This window comes from Homalodisca vitripennis, chromosome 2 (assembly GCF_021130785.1).
Source record: "Homalodisca vitripennis isolate AUS2020 chromosome 2, UT_GWSS_2.1, whole genome shotgun sequence".
NCBI classification, from domain to species: domain Eukaryota; kingdom Metazoa; phylum Arthropoda; class Insecta; order Hemiptera; family Cicadellidae; genus Homalodisca; species Homalodisca vitripennis.
Genome location: NC_060208.1, coordinates 56,069,603 through 56,095,016, shown reverse-complemented (window position 1 = coordinate 56,095,016; position 25,414 = coordinate 56,069,603). Strand labels below are relative to the sequence as shown.

Below are 25,414 nucleotides of genomic sequence, written 5' to 3'. Positions count from 1 at the left end.
GCTGTTCACTTTCACCTGAAGTTCGACAGAGTGGCTAAACATCTGTTTACATTTACATCAAAACATGAAAAAATGTATAACTGCATTATTTATGAACCTGGAGAAAAAATAAGCAGTGTTCTTCTGGAATGATTATAACATTTCCTGAAGTTTTTGTAATAAACAAATTTGTTTCAAACGATTATCAAGATTATGTAATCATCATAAGAAATATGATTACTATATCAGCTGGTTTTAAATTAAGGTGTGAAAAAGTTATTATTTTTAAATCATACCATTTACCCCACTTTCTGTTTTAAGCAATGATATGTGATGAAAAATAATATTAAATTGACATCAGTGCAAATATACCTTATTCATAAGTTTTATATCATTTCGGCTAAACAAAAAATGAACAAAAAGATTTTATGTATGAAAAAAATAGTAATAGAGCAGTGTACTTTGTTAAATCTTGTCTTGAAGACCATGGGATTTTTATAATTTGTGTCACATGCAATATGTTACAACCTAATTTCTTCAACAAAAATATATTTCAGTTCAAATATACAATTTTCATATTATGAGGCGTGTTCAGAAAGTGAGTACCGTTTCATTCTACTACTGCCATAGCGCTGCAATCGGTGATCCGTGCTTGCTCACTAGTCATCCTTGTTCACTGGCTATTGACTCACATCATTTTAGTTGTTCTATGTTGTGTTCAGTTTTCTCTGGATGTTTAAAATGTTTAAGACAATTAGTGATCCTGGCGATTTTGAGATTCTTTCTGTAATAAGATTTTTTAATCCAAGGAAAATGCATGTGAAACCGGCTGAAATGTATCGTCATCATCGAGATGTTTACAGAGAAGATGTGATGAGTGAAGGAATGGTGAGCAAGTGGGTTAGAATGTTCAATGGCGGTAGAACAAATGTGCATGATGAGAATCGGAGCGGTTGTCCTTCTCTCGTCACCAATGATCTGGTAAGAGCAGTTGATGAAAAAATCGAAGAGAGCAGACAATTCACTATGTCAACGTTATCTGACAATTTCCAACAAATTTCATGCACTCTTTTATACGAAACTGTTATGGACCACTTAGGTTATCGCAAGCTGTGTTCCTGATGGGTTCCAAAAATGCTCACTGACGTGCACAAAACCAAGAGGCTCAGAAGTGCTTTGACTTTTCTCACACGGTACAGTGAAGATGGTGAAGATTTTTTAAACAAACTTGTGACAGGTGATAAAACTGGGGTCCGTCATGTCACACCAGAATCTAAACAGCAGTCAATCGTGTGACGACACAAGCAATACCCAAAGAAACAAAAATTCAAGACGACAATGTCTGCACACAAAATATCGTGTGCACTACTTTTGGGATTGGAAAGGTGTTTTGCTGATTGATTTTCTCCCAAGAAGTGAAACCATTAATGCGGCAAAGTATTGTGAAACCTTAAGAAAACTAAGGTGGGCAATTCAAAACAAATAAAGAGGAATGCTCAGTAACGGAATTGTGTTGCTCCATAACAATGCTCAGCCCCATACCGCTGTGATAACTCAAACATTGGTTCAACAATTTCGTTGGGAACAGTTTGATGACCCTCCTACAGCCTGGACTTGGCACCCTCTGACTACCACTTGTTCCTGCACATGAAGCGTGAGCTAGGCGGCCAACGCTTTGAAACCGACGATGGAGTAAAAACTGCCGTGGAGTCATGGCTACATTCATTGGCAGGAACCTTCTACGAAGAGGGTATAGACAAATTGATCACCTGCTATGACAAGTATTTGAACATCAATGGAAACTTTGTCGAAAAATAGTTTAAGGTTTGGGCTTTCATGTAGAAATAAATTTATGTTAAAAAAATTGTTTTACTTTTTTTTAATGGTACTTACTTTCTCAACATGCCTCGTATTTTTTTTTATCATCAACTACTGTACACAAAATTATTTTCTAATTACCACACTCTACAAGTCTTTGGACACTCACCTGCTCTGCAACATAGCCCAGAAGATACCAGAATTGCGGGATATAGTGGTAGAGTCAGAGTTCAGAGTTAAATAGGTCCCTTGGCCAGTCCAGATTGCCGCAGCTCCCACTCCGATCAGGGCTGAGGCTGAGTACAGCAGCCATGTCTGGGGCCACAGGAACGATGCAATGAACAGTCTGTAACAATTAGCTTCACCATTACGACCTTACACAAGTAATACTACATGTAAAATCACAATTCTCTTGAAGGAACATCTTACGGATACAAATACTGGGTGGTTACCTCCTCTAATGTTAATTGTGATCAGTTTCTTAATATATGATCCCACTTTTTATTAATCATCAAGGTATTAATGTCCTGAACTAAAATTCACCCTGAAGAAAGATTTATGAAAAATTTGACTTAACTCTGGTAAAATATATCTATGAAAATTGTGATTCTAGTAATAAACAAGATGTGGAAAGGGTATTAATAAGCAAATCATTATTTCAGACAACCAGCAATTGTTGAAAAATCAAGAATTCTACTTCTAAAATTTATGATAATAGACAATAAATTATTCTTATTGTTAAACTTTATAAAAATTTCTGCAGTCCAAAGTTTTATCACCAACTGGTAAAAACTTTGATTTATTTTAAGGTAAAGAATGACAAATCATTTTGTACGAAATTAGAAAATATAATATATGTTTTATTGTGATTCAATAATTTTCGTTGTGAATTTTATGATAAATTGGCATTTTATCTTATTTGTAATTCAGATATCATGAAATATATGATTTGTTATCACTATGAGTTTAAAATGTAAAAACCTCATTTTTCATTGATGATTACATATGTGTTTTATTATTATCAATCAAAGCTGTATTATTAAAACACCACAATGTGAATGAAGAGTCTGCTTTCATTCACTGACTTTTACATTCTGATAATCACTTACTAGCCAACAATCTAGTATCTGTTTTTTATGGCCACAATCTATCACTGAGCATATGGATCACACAAGTATAGATAAAGACACATAGGTCTTGTGAACAGACTGCCTGGCTCCAAGCTGTCACTGAGGATATGGATCATACCAGCATAGATACCCACACTAGAGTTGTGTAGACAGACTGCCTGGCTCCAAGCTGTCACTGAGGATATAGATCATACCAGCATAGATACCAACACCAGAGTTGTGTAGACAGACTACCTGGCTCCAAGCTGTCACTGAAGATATGGATCATACCAGCATAGATACCCACACCAGAGTTGTGTAGACAGACTGCCTGGCTCCAAGCTGTCACTGAAGATATGGATCATAACAGCATAGATACCCACACCAGAGTTGTGTAGACAGACTGCCTGGCTCCAAGCTGTCACTGAGGATATGGATCATACCATCATAGATACCCACACCAGAGTTCTGTAGACAGACTGCCTGGCTCCAAGCTGTCACTGAAGATATGGATCATAACAGCATAGATACCCACACCAGAGTTGTGTAGACAGACTGCCTGGCTCCAAGCTGTCACTGAGGATATAGATCATACCAGCATAGATACCCACACCAGAGTTGTGTAGACAGACTGCCTGGCTCCAAGCTGTCACTGAAGATATGGATCATAACAGCATAGATACCCACACCAGAGTTGTGTAGACAGACTGCCTGGCTCCAAGCTGTCACTGAGGATATGGATCATACCATCATAGATACCCACACCAGAGTTCTGTAGACAGACTGCCTGGCTCCAAGCTGTCACTGAAGATATGGATCATAACAGCATAGATACCCACACCAGAGTTGTGTAGACAGACTGCCTGGCTCCAAGCTGTCACTGAGGATATAGATCATACTAGCATAGATACCCACACCAGAGTTGTGTAGACAGACTGCCTGGCTCCAAGCTGTCACTGAGGATATGGATCATACCAGTATAGATACCCACACCAGAGTTGTGTAGACAGACTGCCTGGCTCCAAGCTGTCACTGAGGATATGGATCATACCAGTATAGATACCCACACCAGAGTTGTGTAGACAGACTGCCTGGCTCCAAGCTGTCACTGAGGATATGGATCATACCAGTATAGATACCTACACCAGAGTTGTGTAGACAGACTGCCTGGCTCCAAGCTGTCACTGAGCATATGGATCACACAAGTATAGATAAAGACACATAGGTTTTGTGAACAGACTGCCTGGCTCCAAGCTGTCACTGAGGATATAGATCATACCAGTATAGATACCCACACCAGAGTTGTGTAGACAGACTGCCTGGCTCCAAGCTGTCACTGACGATATGGATCACACTAGTATAGATATACACACAAAGGTTGGGTGGAAAGACTCCCTAGTTCCATAAAATCACTCAGCTCTGCTTGTCTTATTGTCTCACCAAAAAATCATAAGGCTACCCAGAAGCAAGGATGGGGTCCATTACCTTAATCAACTGTGGCATAAAACCCTATCTTATTAAAAACGTAACTCTCTGAGACAATCAAATTATCTGCAAGTGATTGTGCTATTATATAAAGCAACTTCAAAACAGCTTTATTATAATACCATTTACTACATATATGTACTATTCCCAACATAAAAAGAGTCTTCAAGAATACATCTAGAACTATTTTTATGAAGACTCTTATACATAATTATTTTATGAGTCTTTTCAATTTTTTAATTAGTTTATGTCAAAACCTTACACACTGTGCTGTATATTTTAGTTTTGCATTGTAATACTATTGTAAATGAAAGCACAAGAGTTTACAAATGGTAAGTGCTAAAACCTCAAATAATTGGGATATATAAATTCACTTGTAACTAATAATTTATTCCTGACAAAGGCAATCACACATTACCAAGGATAACACTACCAATTTGGTTCTGCAGAAGCAATCCAATGATCCAATGAAGGAATAAAGCTTGTCTTGGCTCAAACTAAATGATATCATCATATCAAAAACTGTCTTGGGTAGCTTATTACAACTTGAACCTTGAAGAATATTTAAATGATATGAATCAATTCTATCTATAAAAAATTATGGTTGCCTGTAAAGTCGGTTTTACGGGCGAAGATTTTACGTGACAACGTCTTTTTCTCGGTAGAATATTTATTGACATGAATATTATTAAAATTTCACAATAGGAACAAGGAATTGAATGAAAATAAGAATTGCACAAATTTTAACTATAGAAATATATTTTGTTTACTAAAACATTGTACATAATTTGAAATTAATTAAAATTTGTTATTGTAAATGGTAAAGTTGAATAAAACATTTACTAAAATTGGAATTTGAAATTCTTGCTAAACACAGTTAAATTCTAACTCCGCGCGTGGTGATTGGTCGGTTTAGTTCGTTTGTTTGGTCGCACTGTTATGACAGGTTAGAGGTTAGAATTTGTTATTTTAAATGTTTGACTAGCAATACGCGCTGTTTCTTCTCAATCGACTGAATTACGATTGATTGCAGAGTGATTTAAACTAATAATTTACTTAACACTATCAACATTTCTCAATAGTATGACATAACCTATAAACTCAGTTTCTCAACTTTTGTGTCAATCTAACAATTAATCAATCAATCATAGTTTACGATAATGAAATATCAGTGTACAATTATTTACCTTTATTGTTGTAGTTGTTGTAAATGACGAATCTAAGCACTCCACATTTTCACGAATAAACATAGTTATCTGCTTTATCCCGTGCGGCGGACCCACAGTTATCTGCTTTATCCCGTGCGGATCCCGTGCGGCGGACCCACTGGACGGGCATCGTAACGTTACCGGGCGTTACACTTTTTCATGAGTGACTCCGAGCCGCAACCTAATTTAAGACGTTGTCACGTCAAAAACTTAAGTTTCTCAAATTGCTTTTAAGTGACCTAATGTTAAATTCCTATCATGATCACTAAAAAACAAATAAAAATGTATGTAACAATTAAAATACTATGTTAAATTACATACTTAATATGTTTTTTAATCCAATTCAATAAAAACATGTGAGATATGTTCAAGAAAGTAAGTCAAATTTTTGTAAATACATTATATGCTTCTTCTTTTTAGTTACTCTATTTTACCTTATTCACATGAGAGAGAAACACAAGGAACAATTTCAGTGTAAAAGTGATTACACCTTTATTTGCAGTTGGAAGGTCTGCAGTAAAAGAGTTGTATGACATTGATGTGAGGCACTGTAGTGTTGATATGGTTGATGGCTATATAACCAACATGCTGCAAAGGTGGCAAAGTATGGTAATAGAAATAAGTCTACCTCTCATTTTTGGAGGAATTTGAAAATGACAATGGATTATTAAATTTATTAATAATTACACCATTAAAATTCAAAATGAGTTAGTTACTATATTGAACAAAATTGAAAGTTTAAGGTTTAGAAAGATTTTGAAAGTTACCTCAATGGTCCTACTTAGTATAAAGTTCTCAATAACAGTGTTATACAGAATATTCATAACTACGAGTATTTCCTGAAGTACAGATTTAATATTATTTATGTAACTAATGTAATTTTTTATTGTTATGTCGCAATAGTGGTAAGGTTATGATGGCCATAAAGCATGAAATTGAAGTGAATTATAAAAATTTATCAATTCCTATAAACTTCAATATGGTACATTATGAGATAGTTGTCTACATTATTTCACCAATATCATTACGAATGTTGTATTATATCTCCATAATTTCAACCCACTAATTACAACAAAAAATATTTTCAAGAACTTCACTGCTGATGTTACTATTATAAGTTAACGAAGGAAGACAAAGGCAATAGTATAACACCTGTTAGTAACCCCTATGGAACAGCTGTTTGTAGCCCGCACAATAATTTAAACCCATCGAACCAGGGACTGAACGTGCACAACATGTGAATGAAATAAGATAATTTTTATTATTTTTTGCTAAAAATATGCTAGAAAATTAAATTTTTATGGATATTATTAAAGGTATGATATTTAAGATTTGGTTAAGCAATATGCATCAAACCCAAAGATTTTTACATTAAATTTTATTAAATAAATATAAGCAAAAGCAAAAATAATAAAACAAAAAGATTTGACCTTTCTTTTGCGAATGTTCATTGATGCCAGTGGATGCATTGCCAGAAATTTATGCTTAACTTTCATTTGAAACTATTTAAAAGTTACCTACATGCATTTAATTAGTACTAATATAATCAAATTCTTACCATTTAACTGTTGTGTCTATTAAAATCTCTAGAGATAACACCGTTAAACCACCTGTTACGAAACTTGATGACAATGTAGATTATATTATAATATAACCTATTTGCCAACATAGCATCAAAATAATACAAACTACAAATTTGCGTTTGGTCTTATAACAAGTAGTACGCCTGAATTCATCACTCAAAATCTGGTTAGTGTTGCTACCTTTGCCAGAAACTATCACGGAAAATCATCCCCAATCAAACAATAAAAGTTGTCTGAATAACGTTTGACCTTAACACTCCTATTGATTATGGGCTCATTTTATTTTCTAGTCTCACTGTCCCTTACACAACATAGATATATTGATGGAACGTTTTTTATTTGATTTTAGAAAAATCTCTTGCACAAAGATTTGTTGTTTTATAGGTTTAAAATATTAAACACTAGTTAACGCATGGGTTTATAATACAAAACAACGTTTACTATACACTCTTGTAACAGTACTGCTGATTAGTGGACAAAACTTTCAATTTTTTATATTACATATTACAGAACTCGTGTTATCAGTTTCATACAAAGACACCGATCATTTAGTACTTCAGTTAACTATGAGCTGACATAGACTTTAAATGTGTTCCTCCTGTAGCAAGCCCATTAAATCTCTTATCTTAACAAAATGAGAAGTAGTAGAGTTTAATCTCCTACACTAACTTGGATGGTACTGAAGAAATAGCAAAGCTCTCAATCTTCAACTGGGTACACTGTAACACTTTGACAGCTGAAATATGCTGTGTATCTAGACATAGGAAACAGGAATACTTAAAAATATCTCTCTGATTGGTAATGATTCTTAAGAATCTTTCTGATAAACTATGAGCATCCAGACTTGGTGTAGCACTTGACATGCTCTCGGGCACTTACTTTAAGTCAGCTGCATACAGTTTTTCACAACAATATTATAATATACAGTGTGTAACAAACCGGTTGGGCTGGCTATGTATTTTCAAATTCTGTGTGTGATTCTAAGCTAAAATTGAAGAATAACTTTTTTTCCAACTTCCACTTCATTTAGCCGCCAGCTACCATTTTGTATTTTTTATTAACAAATTACTATATCTAAAACTAGTATTGCTAAAGAAACCATATTTGGCACATAGGTTTGAATAGCTAAGAGGGGAAAAAAATTATATTATTTTTATTTAATTTTAAGAAAATGGTGTCTGTTGAAAATTTCTAAAGTCAAATAACAAAAAACCAGTACAGCTATAAAAAATATACTAGACACCAACTATATCGAATTTTATTGCAATTCTAACGGTACTAGTTTTAATGGAATCCGTCACGGCATAAGCGAGCACAACCACTTTAAAGTTATGGATGCACAGCCAGAAGCAGCAAACATTTTGTCTTCTGATAGGCATCACCTGTATTACATCAGCTATAAAACATTTACAAGGTACCAACTATTTGGAAAATGTTATTACAGTTCCAACGGTACTTATTTCAACAAAATACTTCAATGCATAAAATTGTTATAACCAATGTAAAACAGCTGATATTTATTAAAAGACAATATGTTTGCTGCTCATAGCTTATGCAAGCGTACCTTTAAAGTGGTTGTGCTTACTTATGCCTTGACGGATTTCATTGAAACTAGTACCGGATTTCGTTGAAACTAGTACCGGATTTCATTGAAACTAGTACCGGATTTCATTGAAACTAGTACCGTTAGAGTTGTAATAAAATTGTCCAATTAGTAAAATTGGTGTCTAGTACATTTTTTATAACTATACTGGTTTTTTTTCTATTTGACTTTAAAAATTTGTAACAAACACAATTTTTTTAATATTAAAGAAAATAACACTATTTTTATATTCCTCTTACCTATTCAAACCTATATATGATAATTATGGTTTCTTTAGCTTTACTAATTTTAGAGATAATAATTTGTTAATAAAAAAAATACAAAATGGGGACTAGCAGCTAAATGAAGTAGAAGTTGGAAAAAAGTTGTCTTCATTTTTAGCTTAAAATCACACACATAATTTGAAAATACATAGCCAGTCCAACCTTTCTGTTACACTCTGTATAATAGAGGTGACCTTATATGATTTTGAACAAAGTTACGAAGAAATAATTACCTAAATGGCCCCTGCACTTAAGACATCAGTTTGCCTGTCTAAAAACAGCCATTCTTCATAAAAAAAACTCATGTACTGGAGTAACACTCTCCTGAGATAAACTGGAAATACCAGTATCATATTAATCAGAGAAATAGTGAGACAAACCTCAAAAGGAACCCATAAATTTGTTTTTATACAAAAACAGTTTCTGATTTACAATGACAACTTAAATTTGGTTTTCTTGTTTTAACACGTTTTATATAGTTACTAAAAGACATCCCCACAAAAAATGTGCAATTTATTTTCTATCTATATGATAGAAGTTTTATTAGTAGAGTTATCTTGTATATACACAGTAGGTTAATAAAGTTATCAGCAAGTCAAAATCATTTGCTTACTTCTCTACATAAAACATTTGAAAAACTTAAATATTAAACTTTAATACACAAATTAAAGAGGCTATTATTTAAAAATCAGCCATTGTAATTTTAATCAGTAGTCTAAACATTTTAGGACGGATCTGCAGTTTTACCCATAGATGATGCCTCCAATGAACATGGTAAGCCGAGGTCCCAATACACTGATCATGGACGGGGACAGCCAGTTGCACACAGCAAACACAGAGTAGATGATGGCCAGGCTTGTGTAGCCATTGCCTGTGAACGTTGGGTCCTCTTTATGAATACTCTCTAGCACAGTTTGCTGAAAAATAAAACTTATTTTAGTAATTATCTATTTTACAAATTAATAATTGTTAGTATTCAAAGAGGTTTTCAGAGAGCATTTAAAATAGAGAAAATGATAACATTATTAAGGTATAGAGTATGTGGAAAACTTAAGAGATCATTCCTCAGACAAGTGCTAAATTAGTTCCTGGACAGCAATCTTTTAATTTGATATTTGATATCAGCCTTTTGGTCGTGCTCTATGATGAGAAAATATGAGAAATGCCTCCTTCACAATTACTGTGTGGTCTTTCCCTTATTTTTACTTTGAAATTATTTTCCATCAACCCAATTCAAATATCCTTTCCCACCAGTATCTTTTAGTAAATCTCTGTGATAATTCTTAGAATGGAAATAATCAACTGGTTGGCATGACTCTTCCCCATTATCAACATTGATAATAAAATATTGTGAGATAAAGTTCAAGGAATACAGGAGTATAGTGTCAATTTAGATGGATTTCACAGAAGTGGTAAAATTTCCAAGATATGTGAAGAGAAATTATACATAAGAGATCACTATAGTGACATCACATTTTATTTTAAGTTTACACATGTTAAAATCTATCAGGATATTTCCGAATCTCATACTTGTGTAACTCTTAAATATTGTATAGTACAACTGAGAAACAGATAACATGGTAGGTCTGTTTGTTGCTGGATGTAACATCCAAATACCTGTGGCTCTTATGATTTATCATTTAATGTAAAGTTTATAAATTATTCTGCTACAGTCCACAAAGTTAAATATACAATAGTAAATTCTAATTACTTGTCATTTAATAATTGTATCAATCAATTGTCCAAAAACAATTAGACAGATCTGCAAGATATACAATTTTGACACCTTGCAGGGCTCACTGAACTTTGCTTGTAGGTATTCTGAACCATATCTTGTTTCAAGATGTTGAATTATGATAAAACATTGATAACAAATGGAAAAGTTTATAATAAATTAATTTTTCGAGTACTCAATTGTTACTGTCAGTATTAGCCTACTATTAAGTTCAAAAAGACTTGGTATATGAAAAATTGTAAATGCACTTTGCCAGGGAGAATGGCCATGAGCTCAATATGTTTGCCAATTGAGTCCACTGTGACTTACTGATCCACTAGCAACAAGTTGACATTTAGGAAAAAGATGCAGATTGCAAAATAAATTTGCATGGAGACATGTACATGTCCTGGCTTGTAGCCACCAGCCTTGTTACAATTTACCACATTTTGCCACTGGCCTTGGCTCATTTGGCACAAGTTTATTGTAATTTGTCAAAGATACTGAAACCGGTTGCCTAGCATCACTTTACTCATTGCCTGAAGAAAGGAAAATCATCTGGCAGGAAGAGTTTTTACAATAAAAACAAAGTAACTTTCTTCTAGATATTGTTAAACAAAAGCACTATGATTTTCCCCCTAAATCATTTATTTATAATTTCCCTACTGTGATGTGCAATATAGTGACAACTAAAATTTATCATTCAAGTTACACTACCGATTCAAACAATATTTGATTAGAGAATTCTATTCCTCCATTAGATATACATTTAAAGAATTATAATAATTTGTAAAAATATAGATGCCGTTTGGAAAATATATTTAGCACATTAATTTTTTTAATGGGAATTGAAAGTAACACTCTTATTTGTCCTGCTGTAACAATATGTTATAAATATGTCTACAATATCTTTCAAGTATAACCAGTTATTAACTCACTAACCCACCCTATACGCATTTTAATAATTTATTACAAATAACATTATTGCTGTAAGCTGCATAATATTTTACACCACTTGATTCAAACAGTATGTTAATTGTTTATGACAACTAAAATTCAAAATTGAACGTAATGTGTATTTTGTAAATTACTGTTTTTTATGCTTCCTGATTTTGAAACGAATTTTCAAATTAAATTTGTACATAATAACCAGATTTTTGGATTGGTAAGTTCAGACTAAATGGACTGTATTATTGAATGAACACGCCAAGAGGAAATGAATAGCATATCAAAGTAAATCTCTTCCACAGTATTATTTGTGCAGTTGTGTTATAAAACATATAAATTAATATAATTGAACTTTTCCTCATATGTCACATTGGACTTTATTTACTAGAGAATCTGCTCAAAATAAGCACTTTTAAGAATTTTAATTTTGTAAGAAGCAGACATATGAATATTTTATATTTAAATTACATATCAATAAAATTGTGTTAAGTATGTACTGTTTAACAAGGCTACAATGTGCATTTACAACATGTAAGATGGAGAAATGCATATTACTCTTGAAGATATGTGTTGTTTTAGTATTTTAAATGTTCTTGCTGTATAGAAAAATAGTATAATCAATAAATTGATTACCATTATAATAAAGTTTGCAACTGTACTAAAGTAGCAACCCAAGTATGTTATGTATCATTTACAATGGCTTTCATTGAAATGTTTTTTATTGCACAGGATAAGATTTTCTTGGGATAATTTAGATAATATTTGAGATATTATTTATGTTGTAAAGGTATCAGTAGTAGACTTTAAATTATGTTTTGGTCAATTGAAGATATATTGGGAATTATTTCGAATCGTCTGGAATTATTTCTATGCATTAACAATTGGTTAAAACCTATCAAATAAATTACAGAATACTTGTACACCACTTTTTGTGAACGATAATGAGTTGATTACTGCCTAACCTATTAAGTCTTACTTTATCTAGCATTGACCGACATAATATTGTATTAACAATGGAAACTTTTGTTTAAATTAACTTTTTAGAGTACTGGTGACCATAATTTCAATGGATCAATTAAAAAATAATTTAGCTTGAGTTACAGATGTTTACTGTTCATCATCTTATCTAAATGATCTCGTGATGGTTCGTTATTGACTCATGTAACTAGTCAACATACTGTTCCGCTACGTGACGTGACATTCCGTGACATTCGTGGTGTGACGTACTGCTACGTGACTTGATGCACCTGTAATTCACATTCCGCTATGTGGTATGACGTAACGAACCGCGGCGCTATGTACGGCCATCATTTTGACATTACCTTTGTCCTGTTTGGTAAGAGAAATGGAATGAGCCATGCTTTACTTGTACATTCCCCATTTTATACAGAAGACAAATTGATTTGAAATACAAAATTCATAAAAATAATAAATTTTAAACGTATTAAGCATCTCTTAAAATAAGTTGTTTACCTTTATCACCATAAGCCATCACTACTACAATACAATGTTAGCTACCCCTCAGTCACCCGTCTGACCCTGTTCTGAATCTAAGATTAGAATCAACCCATGTCTTGAAGCATCAACATCACATACATCCAGTTAAATAGTTACGGTTTCTTTATTGATTTTGCAAACAGTCAGTGGCCGTATGGGAATTCAACAAATTGTTCCTCAAAAGGAAGCATTTACAATAAATATCATTTTGTGAGGAATGTGGTACACCGATGGAGAAAATTGTGTCTCCTGCACTTATTTTATGTTTATACTAGAACTTTCCAATATAAATTCAGGTATGCCGAGTCGTATATGAATTAATAAACTCTCTACATTCTAGAATTCTGAACAGGCAAATTTCAAAACTGAGTTTCGAGCCCTAGTTTGATGTGCTCGTCACTCTCAACTTAAGTGCACAGCGAATAGACGATTTTTGCAATAATCTTCTCTATTTTCCATATTAAGATTTATTATATTGATGTATGATGTAGTAAAATACTGAAACAAAAACATAACCAAAACAAATTGGATGTTAAACTCTATTCTAAATGTATGGCAGGCCTACACACACGTATTAAACATTTTTAAGTGTTATCAAGCAGTGACGGGGGCTCCCCTCCCCAAAAATGCCCTAAAATGTTTACTACAGCCAACCAATGTGTTTCAAATAGCGCGCCAAGTTCGGACGAATGTGAAAGTTTTGCTTATTCTTTCGATTGCAGGGGAATGGTGCATCATGAGTTCTTGCTACAGAGTAGGAACGTCAATAAGGAATATTATCTGCAAGTTGTGCGCAATTTGCGCGAAGCAATTCACCACAAACGCCCGGATTTGTGGAATAACAAAAATTGTCTTTTGCACCACGATAACATCCCTGCGCGATCGTTATTTGTGCGCAATTTTTTGCCAAAACAAACACACTAATGATGCCGTAGCCACCGTATTCCCCAGATCTGGCTCCCTGTGACTTTTTCTTGTTCCCGAAACTGAAGAGACCCATGAAAGAACGATGCTACACTACGATTGTCGAGATTGTCGATATAAAGACGGCACCGAAGGAGGAGCTGAACAAGATCACAAAACACGACTTTTTGAAGTAATTAGAGGATTGGATGGAACGTTGTCACCAGTGCATAATATTTCATGGGGATTACTTTGAAGGGGATATATTGATGAATAAATATTTTTTTTTTTTAATTACGATATTTTTTGAACAGAACTTGTACAGTAGTTAAATGTTTATATGTCAATTAGGAAGCTTATCTCATTTATTTAACTTAATATTTATTAATGTAGGCTATGTATTCTATATCTCCCGATGTGGCGTGCTCTTCAATCAGATTCATCCCAACTCAAAGCCAAGTCCTAATTATGCAATTGGATCAAGACTCAAGACAATAGATGTTGCGACGTCGGTAACTTACTTATTCTAATTATTTGTCGTTTCTCCTTTGGCTCTTACATGCATCGTTTTACTTCCCAATTCTTAAACACAGATCAAACTTCTAAAATATATTGCATAATTTAATATTTATTTAACTTATTCGTCTACGGGTAATTAAATCAATCACTTGTATAGTATACTCGACTAATCTTTATTACTTATAGAAACTTATTCTGTATAGAGAAAGCACATTCAATATAATTATTAGACACTAATAGATTGCATGAACAAGAAATCAATCATGTTTGAGAAGTAGCCGGCTATTTAATATCTGACTCGCCTTCGGCTGTGGGGTGTTAGCCGAATTCGGGAGCAAACAAAAATCCCTATCTACTAAAGCTATAGTGAGTTAAGTCTCACTGCCATTATATACTAATACTGAACACAGTAAACTTGGACCAAAGGGAATAGTAAATTCTTTTATACTTTCGGAATGTTTGGTATTCTAAAATCTATCTGCCCCTATCTACTAATTTTGATTTTAAGAACGTTTTTGGGTCAACTGTTAAAGAAACGAGAAACACACACTGGACATTATTTGTAGATCGCTCCATTTTCTAACAGATAGTAAAACTAAATTTGAGCTACTCCTACTAAATTATTCAGCCGCTATACGGCTCAAATCATTATTTTTACGTGAAAATCAATGGAATTTCAAATATGCAAGCGTTTTGTGTCCTCACCATAAGAGGTAGGATAACTATGCACAAGTCTTCTTTTGTAGATCACGTTATTTCCTAATTTCTACAACTATTTAGATTTGAGTTTCGGCCAACGGGTTCGACCACTACCGGGCCCAAACATTACAAAATGTTTACATTTAAACGGGTTTTGCAGCTAAACTAGAAGAGATAGGGCAAAAAGTTACCGGACATTTCCGGTAGACCACAGCATTTCCCAATGTACACAAAAAAACTAGATTTGAGCTACGACCAATCGTTCGGCTGCTATCGGCCTCAAATTATTTTTGTGAAAATCTTTAGAATTTGAAATATGCGAACTTCAAAATTTTCAAATTTGTCGCTTAACAACAATTGATAGGAAAAAAGTCACTTGACTCTTTTTTAGTTCACTTCATTCCTGACTAATGATCTCACGTCAGATTCGAATAAAAAAGGTCGAATTTCTTTTAGGGTAAAAGTAAGTAAAAATTTTCAGACTTTTCCTGTTAGTTATACAGAAAAAAAAACATGCGTCAATATATTATATTGGATATGTTGTCTGTTGTGCAGTCAGTGTAAGCTGATAGTTCATGCTCTCTGTGACTGCGCAACTGCGGCCTTCGCTCGCTCGCTCGCCCGTTAGCGCGGCGGAGTATTGCGTCCAGGCGAGAGTTGCAAAGCCGCGAAATATGGTTCTGCCACCTTTCGCCGCTGTTTTACTTTCACTGCCCTTGTCCGGTGGATATCGCCTGAACTGAAACAATTGGGGCTTCGTTTGTTGAAGACCGCTTGGTAAAACACCTGGAAAATGAAAGACGAAAAGTATAACACTGTCAATCTAGTAACAAATGGAAAAGTAATGTCCATCACTATGTATTTATTTTTTGTAATATACACAATAGACACACAGTGAGGAGAATGTTCAGTGCCAGTTTGTAAAATTTGAAGCAAATTGTAATATCTGAAACGGTGGCAAAATTAGTTGGAAAATACTTGGATTTTCAATACCAAGTAGATTAAATAAAGAATTATGATGAATAAATACAACATCTAATTATGACCAGTTAACTATATATATATATATATATATATATATATATATATATATATATATATGTAATTTTTTACTATTATAATTCAATAGATTTAATGTTTTATTCGTGTTTCTTTGTTTAAAATGTATGATCGAATATTGTTGATTTGAAAGGAAAACAGGGTTTCACACATTTGCCATCTATGTAGCAAGGCAGGAGCACGCTATATCACACGTTGCGTTATTACGCAAAAAAAAGCTTCATAATAAGGCTTCATGCAAAATGTCAAGTCTATACATCAAATTGTTCTCAAGATATCGTGCAGACAGACAGACAGAAATGAAGATTTTCCAGCCCCTCGAGTGATACAGTACTGTGCTTAGCGAAACGTAGTGTAGTACATAGGTTTATCTTACGCCCTAAAGGCTCACTATGGAAGGACTTTTCTCCCCGACCTCAGGGTTCCGCTCCATTAGCCTCTAACGTTGCGAAAATTCCCAAAAAATTGCACTGGGAAACAATATGATATTAATTAACAGACAAATTGAAATTGAATTAAACCTTTTTTCCTGATAATTGATAGTATTCAAATTGAAAGTTTTAGTAAAAATATACTTTTCACAGTTTATTTTAGCAAATATAAGCATGCAAAATGGCCAGTAGTGCAATGCCGACAAAGTTACTATGTAACAGACTATATATTTTAAGACTGTTTTAAACCCCATCCAAGCTGTTTTTGACAGAATTAGGCTTAGAACTGCATACGAATATTCTCGATTGGCGAAACAAAGCAAACTCACCTATGGCACCGGAAGTCCCTTAGACCACAAGTAATTTACGGGGGTAGTACAAATATGCTCTTTGATCAGTGTAGGTTTTTCAGACCGGTTCCGATATATATTCTTGACCGGGGCAACAATACAAATTGAACCATGGTGTCGTAAATATAATTCATGCGAATCAGAAGTGAGCATAGCAAAATAAAAACTATTTGCGATATCGGTTAACATCTGAAGCTCTTAACCATGAACAGTGTAATAATATGTACCCGAAATATGCTTACTTCTGTTTCTAAACTACATACAATTCAACTACATTTATTACATCATATGTGCGTTAGCAAAACTAACTTTAAGTTAGCTCAAAAACGGGCAAAAGTAGATCGACTGTTACTGAATCGCTGTAGCTATTCAATCAATAATCATGGAATATTAAAAAGAAATTAGAGTTGTTTTACAGGTACATAGGGTATAAAAACTATTTCACTGTCGACATCAAAACACTGGTTTTTAAACTTAAACCTAAAATATATGAGAGGACCGGATATCTTTCAGTTCCTATCACTCATCTCAAGAATGTGTAGAATGTACATTAAAAAGGATATGCCCACGGTATCCCTGTTTTTCAGCGGGAAATTGTGAGTGAAGCCGTGGGTAACATATATATTAAAATTACATTAATATTCTTATCAAGTACTCTGTTGTATAGAGAGCAATTAAACTATACTTGTATCGTAATATTTTCCCTCTCCCATTATTGTACTGACACAACTTCAAATTCGCGTAATAAACCGAGAAATACTATTATGATATTCATTATTTGTCACATTTAAGAATAACTTCTGAACCTACTGTTCGCAACGTTTACTGGTATTTGGTCTTAATCAAGATTGGGGAATTTCTCCCCAGACGATTCGAAATAATTCCCAATTTATCTTCAATGGACCAAAACATAATTTAAAGTATACTACTGATACCTTTACGACGCGAATAATATCTCAAATATTATCTAAATTATTTCAAAATTGAAAAAATTGGTCTGCGTTGACTTCGAGTGATCTTTTCATTTATTTTAAAGCCTTTCGGTTTGGTAACTTCATGTGTAACCACAATTTCTTCATATTTGTAAATCTGTTCTACTAACGTTTACTAAAAGTTTCTACTAACTGTTCTAAAACTCAGCTCACATATTGTCTCAATGTGGCATACGATCAAAGATGCATATCACCTTAAAAGAAAAAGTGTCTACTCTCTGCAACAGAGAAATGGAGACAACCACAATTACAGAGAAAATTACGGAAATGATGAGTTCGCCGTGACCTCCCTGATTGAGAAAGTGAGTGAGCCTAGCTACCGTTTCCCCGTCAACGATAGACAACGATAGAAACTCTGGCTCTGTCCCATAATCGATGAAGTAACGAGGAAAAAAGGAGAGAAACCCGTCAACGATCTTATGTCGAACGTTCTGGCCTAGTTATCTGACCCACTATTGGCAGGAAATGTCAGTTCAAATTTCCTACGCGAGTTGCTGTGTCTAGAAGGAAAAAACACTCGGCTAGTTTCCAACTGGAGAGAAAGTGTCCGGGCTTTCCAAAGTGTTCTTGTATCGAATATTGCCTAAACTGCATGCCCTGACAAGGTGCATGCCCTGACTTGGGAGGGGGCGTCGAAAAGCAGTGGCGTATCTGGGATTTTACTTCGGGTGGGCCCAAACTCAACAATTTATTGTTCGACTCTACTCTTCTTTTAGTGTGTGTAGTTGAAAAATTTGTAACACTTCAATAACCCCAGGAGGGTTTACTTATGGCTGGTTTATATCTTTCACTTAAACCTACACTGGGTACAATAAATATCGATTACATCTGGCAAACTCTATGGATGTCCAGGAGTGGCACATTTCCACTAACAGCAAACGTCAAAATATTGGGATAAAGGATTGATCTACAGGTCAAGATTACAAATCGAAAGGTAACTGTGGAAGTGGGCGGAGTCATTAAAGTCTGTTGTTGTCCTAATTATTCCTAAGTGAGCAATACAACTTGTCTGAGTTGATAAAACATGTTGTCTCTACTTTGTTCCATTTCACTTTACTACATTTAGCAATTGCCTTTACCTATTGAGAAACAGCAACTTCACAATGACCAACTTCATGTTTGTTTTCTCTACTCATAGGAAAATTTATATGAGTGTTCGTCTTCTACGGAAAAACCCAAAGCTGATTTCTGATTTCTAATAAAAATTCCTATATTCCGCCTAATTCTAAGATGTATCAAGTAAGCAGGTGATGGGTTTAAACAGATTTATGTTGACACTAATTTTAGCTCTATAATGTTATGATATAACAATTAACATGTTTGAAATAACAAGAAAGAAACAAATAATAATATTCATTAAATTGAATTGATACCACGCGCGAGCCCCGTATTGCTCCCTCCCCGCCGCTGAACCGTCGCGCGTCGCGTCGTAGCCTTACTGTCGGGTTCTTTGTTTCGGGAAAGCACTCAAATGGATCATTCCTCAATCAACATACTTGATTTATAGGTTTAAACAGTAAACACATGTAATATGTATTAATTTAAGATATTAATAAAAGTATACCCAAAACGTTTTTGTTATTCTCATTCGACATCTTAGCGGAGATGGGATGGTCCCTCTAATCGCGTGGGGGTCCCTAAAATGTTTAACATGGTTCAAATAACCTGAACCTCCAAATCTCCCTTGACCATGAACGATTCAAAGGTAAATTTACCGCATTCACAACTTATTAGAATCCCATATTGGTGACAAACTGAGCAAATAATAAAATACAGATACTGTAATTTACGGATATGTTGCTTAAGATCTGCAACTACACGATTACAGATCAATTTAACTTTGCATAAAATTCACTTAAAAATGTTACGTGTTACAAAATTAAATACCATAAAATTGCTAGAAGCTCTAAAATGTACTGAATTATTATAACCGTGGTGTACAGAGATATCAGTGACGATGACAACAACAGAAAGTGTTTATCGCGGTATTTATCTTGTGGCAACAAAGCGCTATCTACTGATTTGTCCGTCAGTAGAACAATGCGGATAGACTAACAACAAGATATCTTCTGAGAGAACTCAGGTCCCCCGGATACCAATGTTTCTCAAGTAATACAATAGATTCACGCGCACCGACTAAGAGCTCCGGTTTACCGTTACGTAACCCGGTATTATGTACAGTGAACCCGGACTGGTTTATAAACCAAGGTTACCCGATCAGTGGTACTGTGGGAGAAATGAGATTTGACAACAGTGGACATGCCGTCCCAGCCACTCAGTCACTCCCTGCAGGAACAAGTAACTGTCACTGGACACATTGTCTTGTTTCTTCGATTAAAGTAATATTTGTGTTGTGGGATCTTTCTTTTATTATATTTTCCCTATGATACAGTGGACATTTTTTTTGTATGTATCTCATTAAAAATCTCATAGCAAGGAATGTTTTGTAAAACTTCAACTAATAACTTTATTCGATGTGAGAGAACATTCATATCGTTATGACGGCCAAGAATAGCATTTGGACGTCTAGATAGTATCTTAAACATGCAGTCAAAGATCGTTCAAAATTTATGTTTCTAATTACAGCCCATTTACTACATCACTCTACAGGTACTGAGGTTTTCCACGAACCATTTGATAATCTAATATATCGAATACGCTCATTTTTCATTTTTATTATTAATTTCCCTTAGAAGAGTTAGAACTATTTCTTTTACAGTATAACTCACATTAAGCTACACACACTGAAGTTTTTTAAGAAATTACAAAAACTTGACAAAGACCCAGGCGGACATAATCTCGTCAAAAGGGGTTATGCAAAGACATGTTTACCTTCAAAAAGTTCACACAAGCTGTTGTTTTAGTTCACACAATGGGTCTATGGAAGTATCAATGAAGTTTCATAAAAGGGCTAGTCTAGAAGTGTTCGCCTTATTGGTCCATATATGGTCTATTCTTATGGTGTGATTGCAGTATCTGTTTACTAATATTTAATCGGACAAAACCATAATGATAACTACTGCTTTCTGGCTTACTATCAGCGGATCATTTTCATACGTAGCCTTCACAAAATGCCTTTTAGTATTTCACTTTTTCTTTCCTCTTTGGATTTACGAAATCTCAAAATTCGTTAATACTTTAATTTGTATTTGCATATGTTATTTGTGTGTACACTTATTCGTATCACACATTATGGCACTGTCATATCATTTAATAACCACAACCTGTTTTTATCCTTGAGTGTGATTAAGAAAAAAATGTACTCTGGTTACATTTGCATTCTTTGTCATTTAAATTCTAATAAATATAGTCCACTTGTTGTATTCGAAATTTTTAGTTTTTATGTGAATGTGCGGAACAGCGAAAACAAACCATATTAAAAGCAATGAAATGCGGTTCGAGCGTTGTCTTCGCCTTCTGGCCTCACAGAAAAAGGGACTCTGGTCATAGTAGATTACATTAAGCGTTCCGTCGCACATAAACCCTGACCAGGCAGATTTATGAAGGATACATTACAACTGAGTCATAAAATACTAGAGGTTTTGTTCAAATTATATGTGGAAAGCTAGATTATTTATATGGTGTTTTTATGATGATCTAGTGAAAGGCCGTTTCACTTCTGCTCTGGAAAGGATATGATTATCTGCGGTACATTGCCCCAAGACAACAGCAACCGTTCACTTCCAGTTTAGCCATCATCTAACATCTAGGCCTACTCTACTAAAAACACTAAACCACAGAACGTGACAAACAGCTCGGTTGTCAACTGTCGACAGAGACAACATACCTTCTGTAAGTTACACTGGCCTACATACACCCTAGGAAGTGACTCAGCTGGTTCCTAAATAGAGCTTTATATACCCATTTTACAGATCACAATCTTTCAATACCACACTCCAGTGACCTACTAGAGGCTACTAGATCCATCAGTAGATCCATTTCTTCAAGATATTTTTATGTTTCAAAATTGTGGGCTCACTGGTTTGGAATAAAAACAACAGTTATTTTCTGATTCAGAAATCGAATATTTCATTGAAATGTATAAAAATTACTTGTACATGTTAAATTTATTTATATGTATTGGGAGTAACATATTCAACTATTTCTAAAACCAGTTGGTTTCTGATTAAACAAATCATTTGGTTTCTCAGTATCGAATATGTTTCTTAATAATCTAAAGTAAGAACCTTTTTTATTTATTGCAGATTAAATCATGGACCCATGTTCTGTAATTTTAATTATTTAAAATGTGGATAGTCATGTTTAAATAATACATTCCTTTAATTTGTTACTCAACTTGCATATTAGTATCCTATTCTCGATAATATTTTAGCTTATTATTTAAAATTTCGAAAATCGTTGCTTTAGGGCCCTCGATCCCCTAAGGTTTTCGAGTTATAAAGGGTACAGTCAAATCTGTCCACGTGTAAAATTTAATACAAATTTATGGTATATTAATAACTAATGGTAAACATTTTGTTTTCTTTTTGGAGTTGCTTAAAATATTACCTTGTTTGAAATTGTCCCATTCGTTTTCTTACAAGAACTCCAGTCGCAAAAAAAGTATAATAATACTAATGCAATGTTTGGATTAGTACTAAGTTTTGAGTCCAAGGCCGCAACGACGTGCAAAGTTTCAACTTTCTACATCTTCAAATAAGTAAACATTAAGTTAGCAATGAATCTATATGGGGTTATTGGGTTATCGGGTCACGTAGAATCTTAACAACCAGGATAAAATACATATCCATTATAGGAAATATCATTTACTATTATAGATAAAATATGAAAATTATAATCATTAAAAAACACACAATGTTAAAGGCGAAGTCGTAAAAAACTCCATTATTGTTTTCAAGATTTGGAGTGTAATAAAAAAAATTAATATAAGTATCATATTTTATTGCGTGTTCGTGTTTGACTTAAAATTTCAAAAACTTAATTCTTAAGTTACGTCACTGTATAAAATCTGAATCATTGTTTGCCGTTCTTAGAACATAATTTATTCTTATAGATTTAAAATGTATTTCAATTATAATGTCGATGCTGTTTTAAACCGTTTATATCAAATCAAAACCAATCACAACAAATTCTCAGGCACAAAAAAATAATTCCCAAAAAGTGTTCTGGTTTGTTAGGATCGGTTGAAAGATATTCGAAAAAAATATATTTTCTGTTTTTATAACTGTATAGAAATTAAAATAAACTATATTATAGAGAGGCATTAAATCCATTTTCTTGCTATTCGTTTTTGTACAAAGAGAGATGTTTTAAGTCTTCAAAAGTATCTGCCATTTTATCAGTTTTCGTTAAATTTAAAGTCAAACTAGTAAGAGAGTAACCATTTTTAAACCAACGAAACATTTTTTTATAATGTGCATAATTAGTGAGTGACTAAGAAATTAATGTCATCATTAGTATTAAAAAATACTATGTAGCCAATTACACTGTTTAATAAATGGTTTGTTTAAGTACGAAACAGGGTAATTATAGTCATTAAACGTTATTATTGACCCCAATTATGTATAAAAGTCATTTCATTTAAACTAATAAAAGACCATTTCTGATTTAATGTTGCTTAAAATTAAAAATTTAATGTTTCTTGTAAAGTGCATACTTTTAAAACATTTAAAGGATGGCTTGCATAAAGGACTGATATTTGTTTTCTGGCTAACCAACAAAAATACCGTAAAATTAGAAAGCATTTGAAATTCAACGCTTTTTGTAATAGAAGTAAAATCAACATAGCAGATTTCAATACTCCTGACTTAAGCAAGAACGCAAGTCTTTTACACAACATAGAAGTTTCGCATATTACACAATAAAAGAGAACAGCTTCAAATTAGTTGTAAAACTACAATACTCGCATAACCCGATTAAGCTTCCGTACATTTCGTAACACCATATGTAGTAGAAGACAGACCCGTTGGGACGGATCTAGCTACAGTACCACCCCAGAGATATCGTGTCATCAACACTGACGACCAACTTATCGAACTTGCTTAGCTCATTAACTTGACCTCGATTTGCACCCTCGGTTACAAACACCATAATTAAACGTTATATTTGCCAGTAATACAATTTAATGCACGTAATAATAGTCGCTTATCGTAAACGATGGTTCAATTATATAATAAGCAGTTCCTTTACCACACACATCAATTGAAATGTGGATATCTACATACATTATATTATAAATAGTACGTATACTTGATCTATTATGTTTAACTATTATCCTGTTAAATATTATAATGTTAGCATATAACTAAATTGAACTGGATTAAGCTAAGATAATTGATTTTTTAAGACAAAGTAATGTTCTGACATATTTACATCAGAGTATCTGAAGTACGAGGGTTAATGTTTATGCATCCCTATTGGAATTATCTGTAATACAGCATTTACCTATCCCGTAATACTAACAACTATCAAATTCCAAATTATTCTTTTTATAAAAACTAATGGGGACTACAAAGACGGTGGAACAGAAGATTTGTCCATAGATAAATATATAATAAATATTCATTAGAGATATAAATACAGATATATATATATATATATATATACGTTCTGTATATATATATATATATATATATATATATATATATATATATATATATATATATATATATATATATACAGATAAATACAGAGATATAAATCACAATAAATCGATACCAATTCAATTTAAAATAGCTGATGTAACAATGCTTACTTTTTAATTATTTTGTTATCTCATTTAAGCCTCAGCTATGCCGGCTTCGAAGTGCACTGGTTTTTATTTTAAAATTAAAAAGTTCACGATTGGACCTCCCCGGGATTTGAACCCATGATCTCTCGGTTAGAGAGCCGAGACTATAAACATTAGTCTACGGAGGAGGAGGACTAATTACTTTTATGTACTGAGGTGTACGTTAAATTTATTAGTTGTCTACAGAAGGTATTAGCATCCTTCATCGATTATCACAAAGTTCAATGATGAACTAAAACTGAATTTAGGTGAATTTAATATTAAGTAGTGTAAAGTATTGTAATTATTTAATATACGAATAGTAATATTTTGGTGATAATTAAATTATTCATTACCATAATTTGACATTAGCTCTTAATGGAACAGTCATTATTTACTGAACCAACTAGGAATCTCAAGAACCTGTATAGATCACGTTCTAATTAAAATTTCGAATAAAAATAAAGTAAAAATAGGTGAAGGGGTAGATAGACATTCGTGAAGGGACTCTTGCTATAGCGTTA

General features: G+C 33.5%; 1 protein-coding gene across 1 annotated transcript in view; it reads right to left on the bottom strand.

Annotated features, from left to right (window-relative positions):
* LOC124353989 (UNC93-like protein MFSD11) overlaps window positions 1–25,414 on the bottom strand; it is a 62,630-nt gene that overhangs the window by 12,108 nt on the left and 25,108 nt on the right. Inside the window, exons 2-3 of the mRNA XM_046804093.1 lie at window positions 9,796–9,965; window positions 1,967–2,143 (exon numbers count right to left, since the gene is read on the bottom strand). Of these exons, the coding sequence (XP_046660049.1) occupies window positions 1,967–2,143; window positions 9,796–9,965 (347 nt within the window). The remainder of the gene's footprint in view (window positions 1–1,966; window positions 2,144–9,795; window positions 9,966–25,414) is intronic.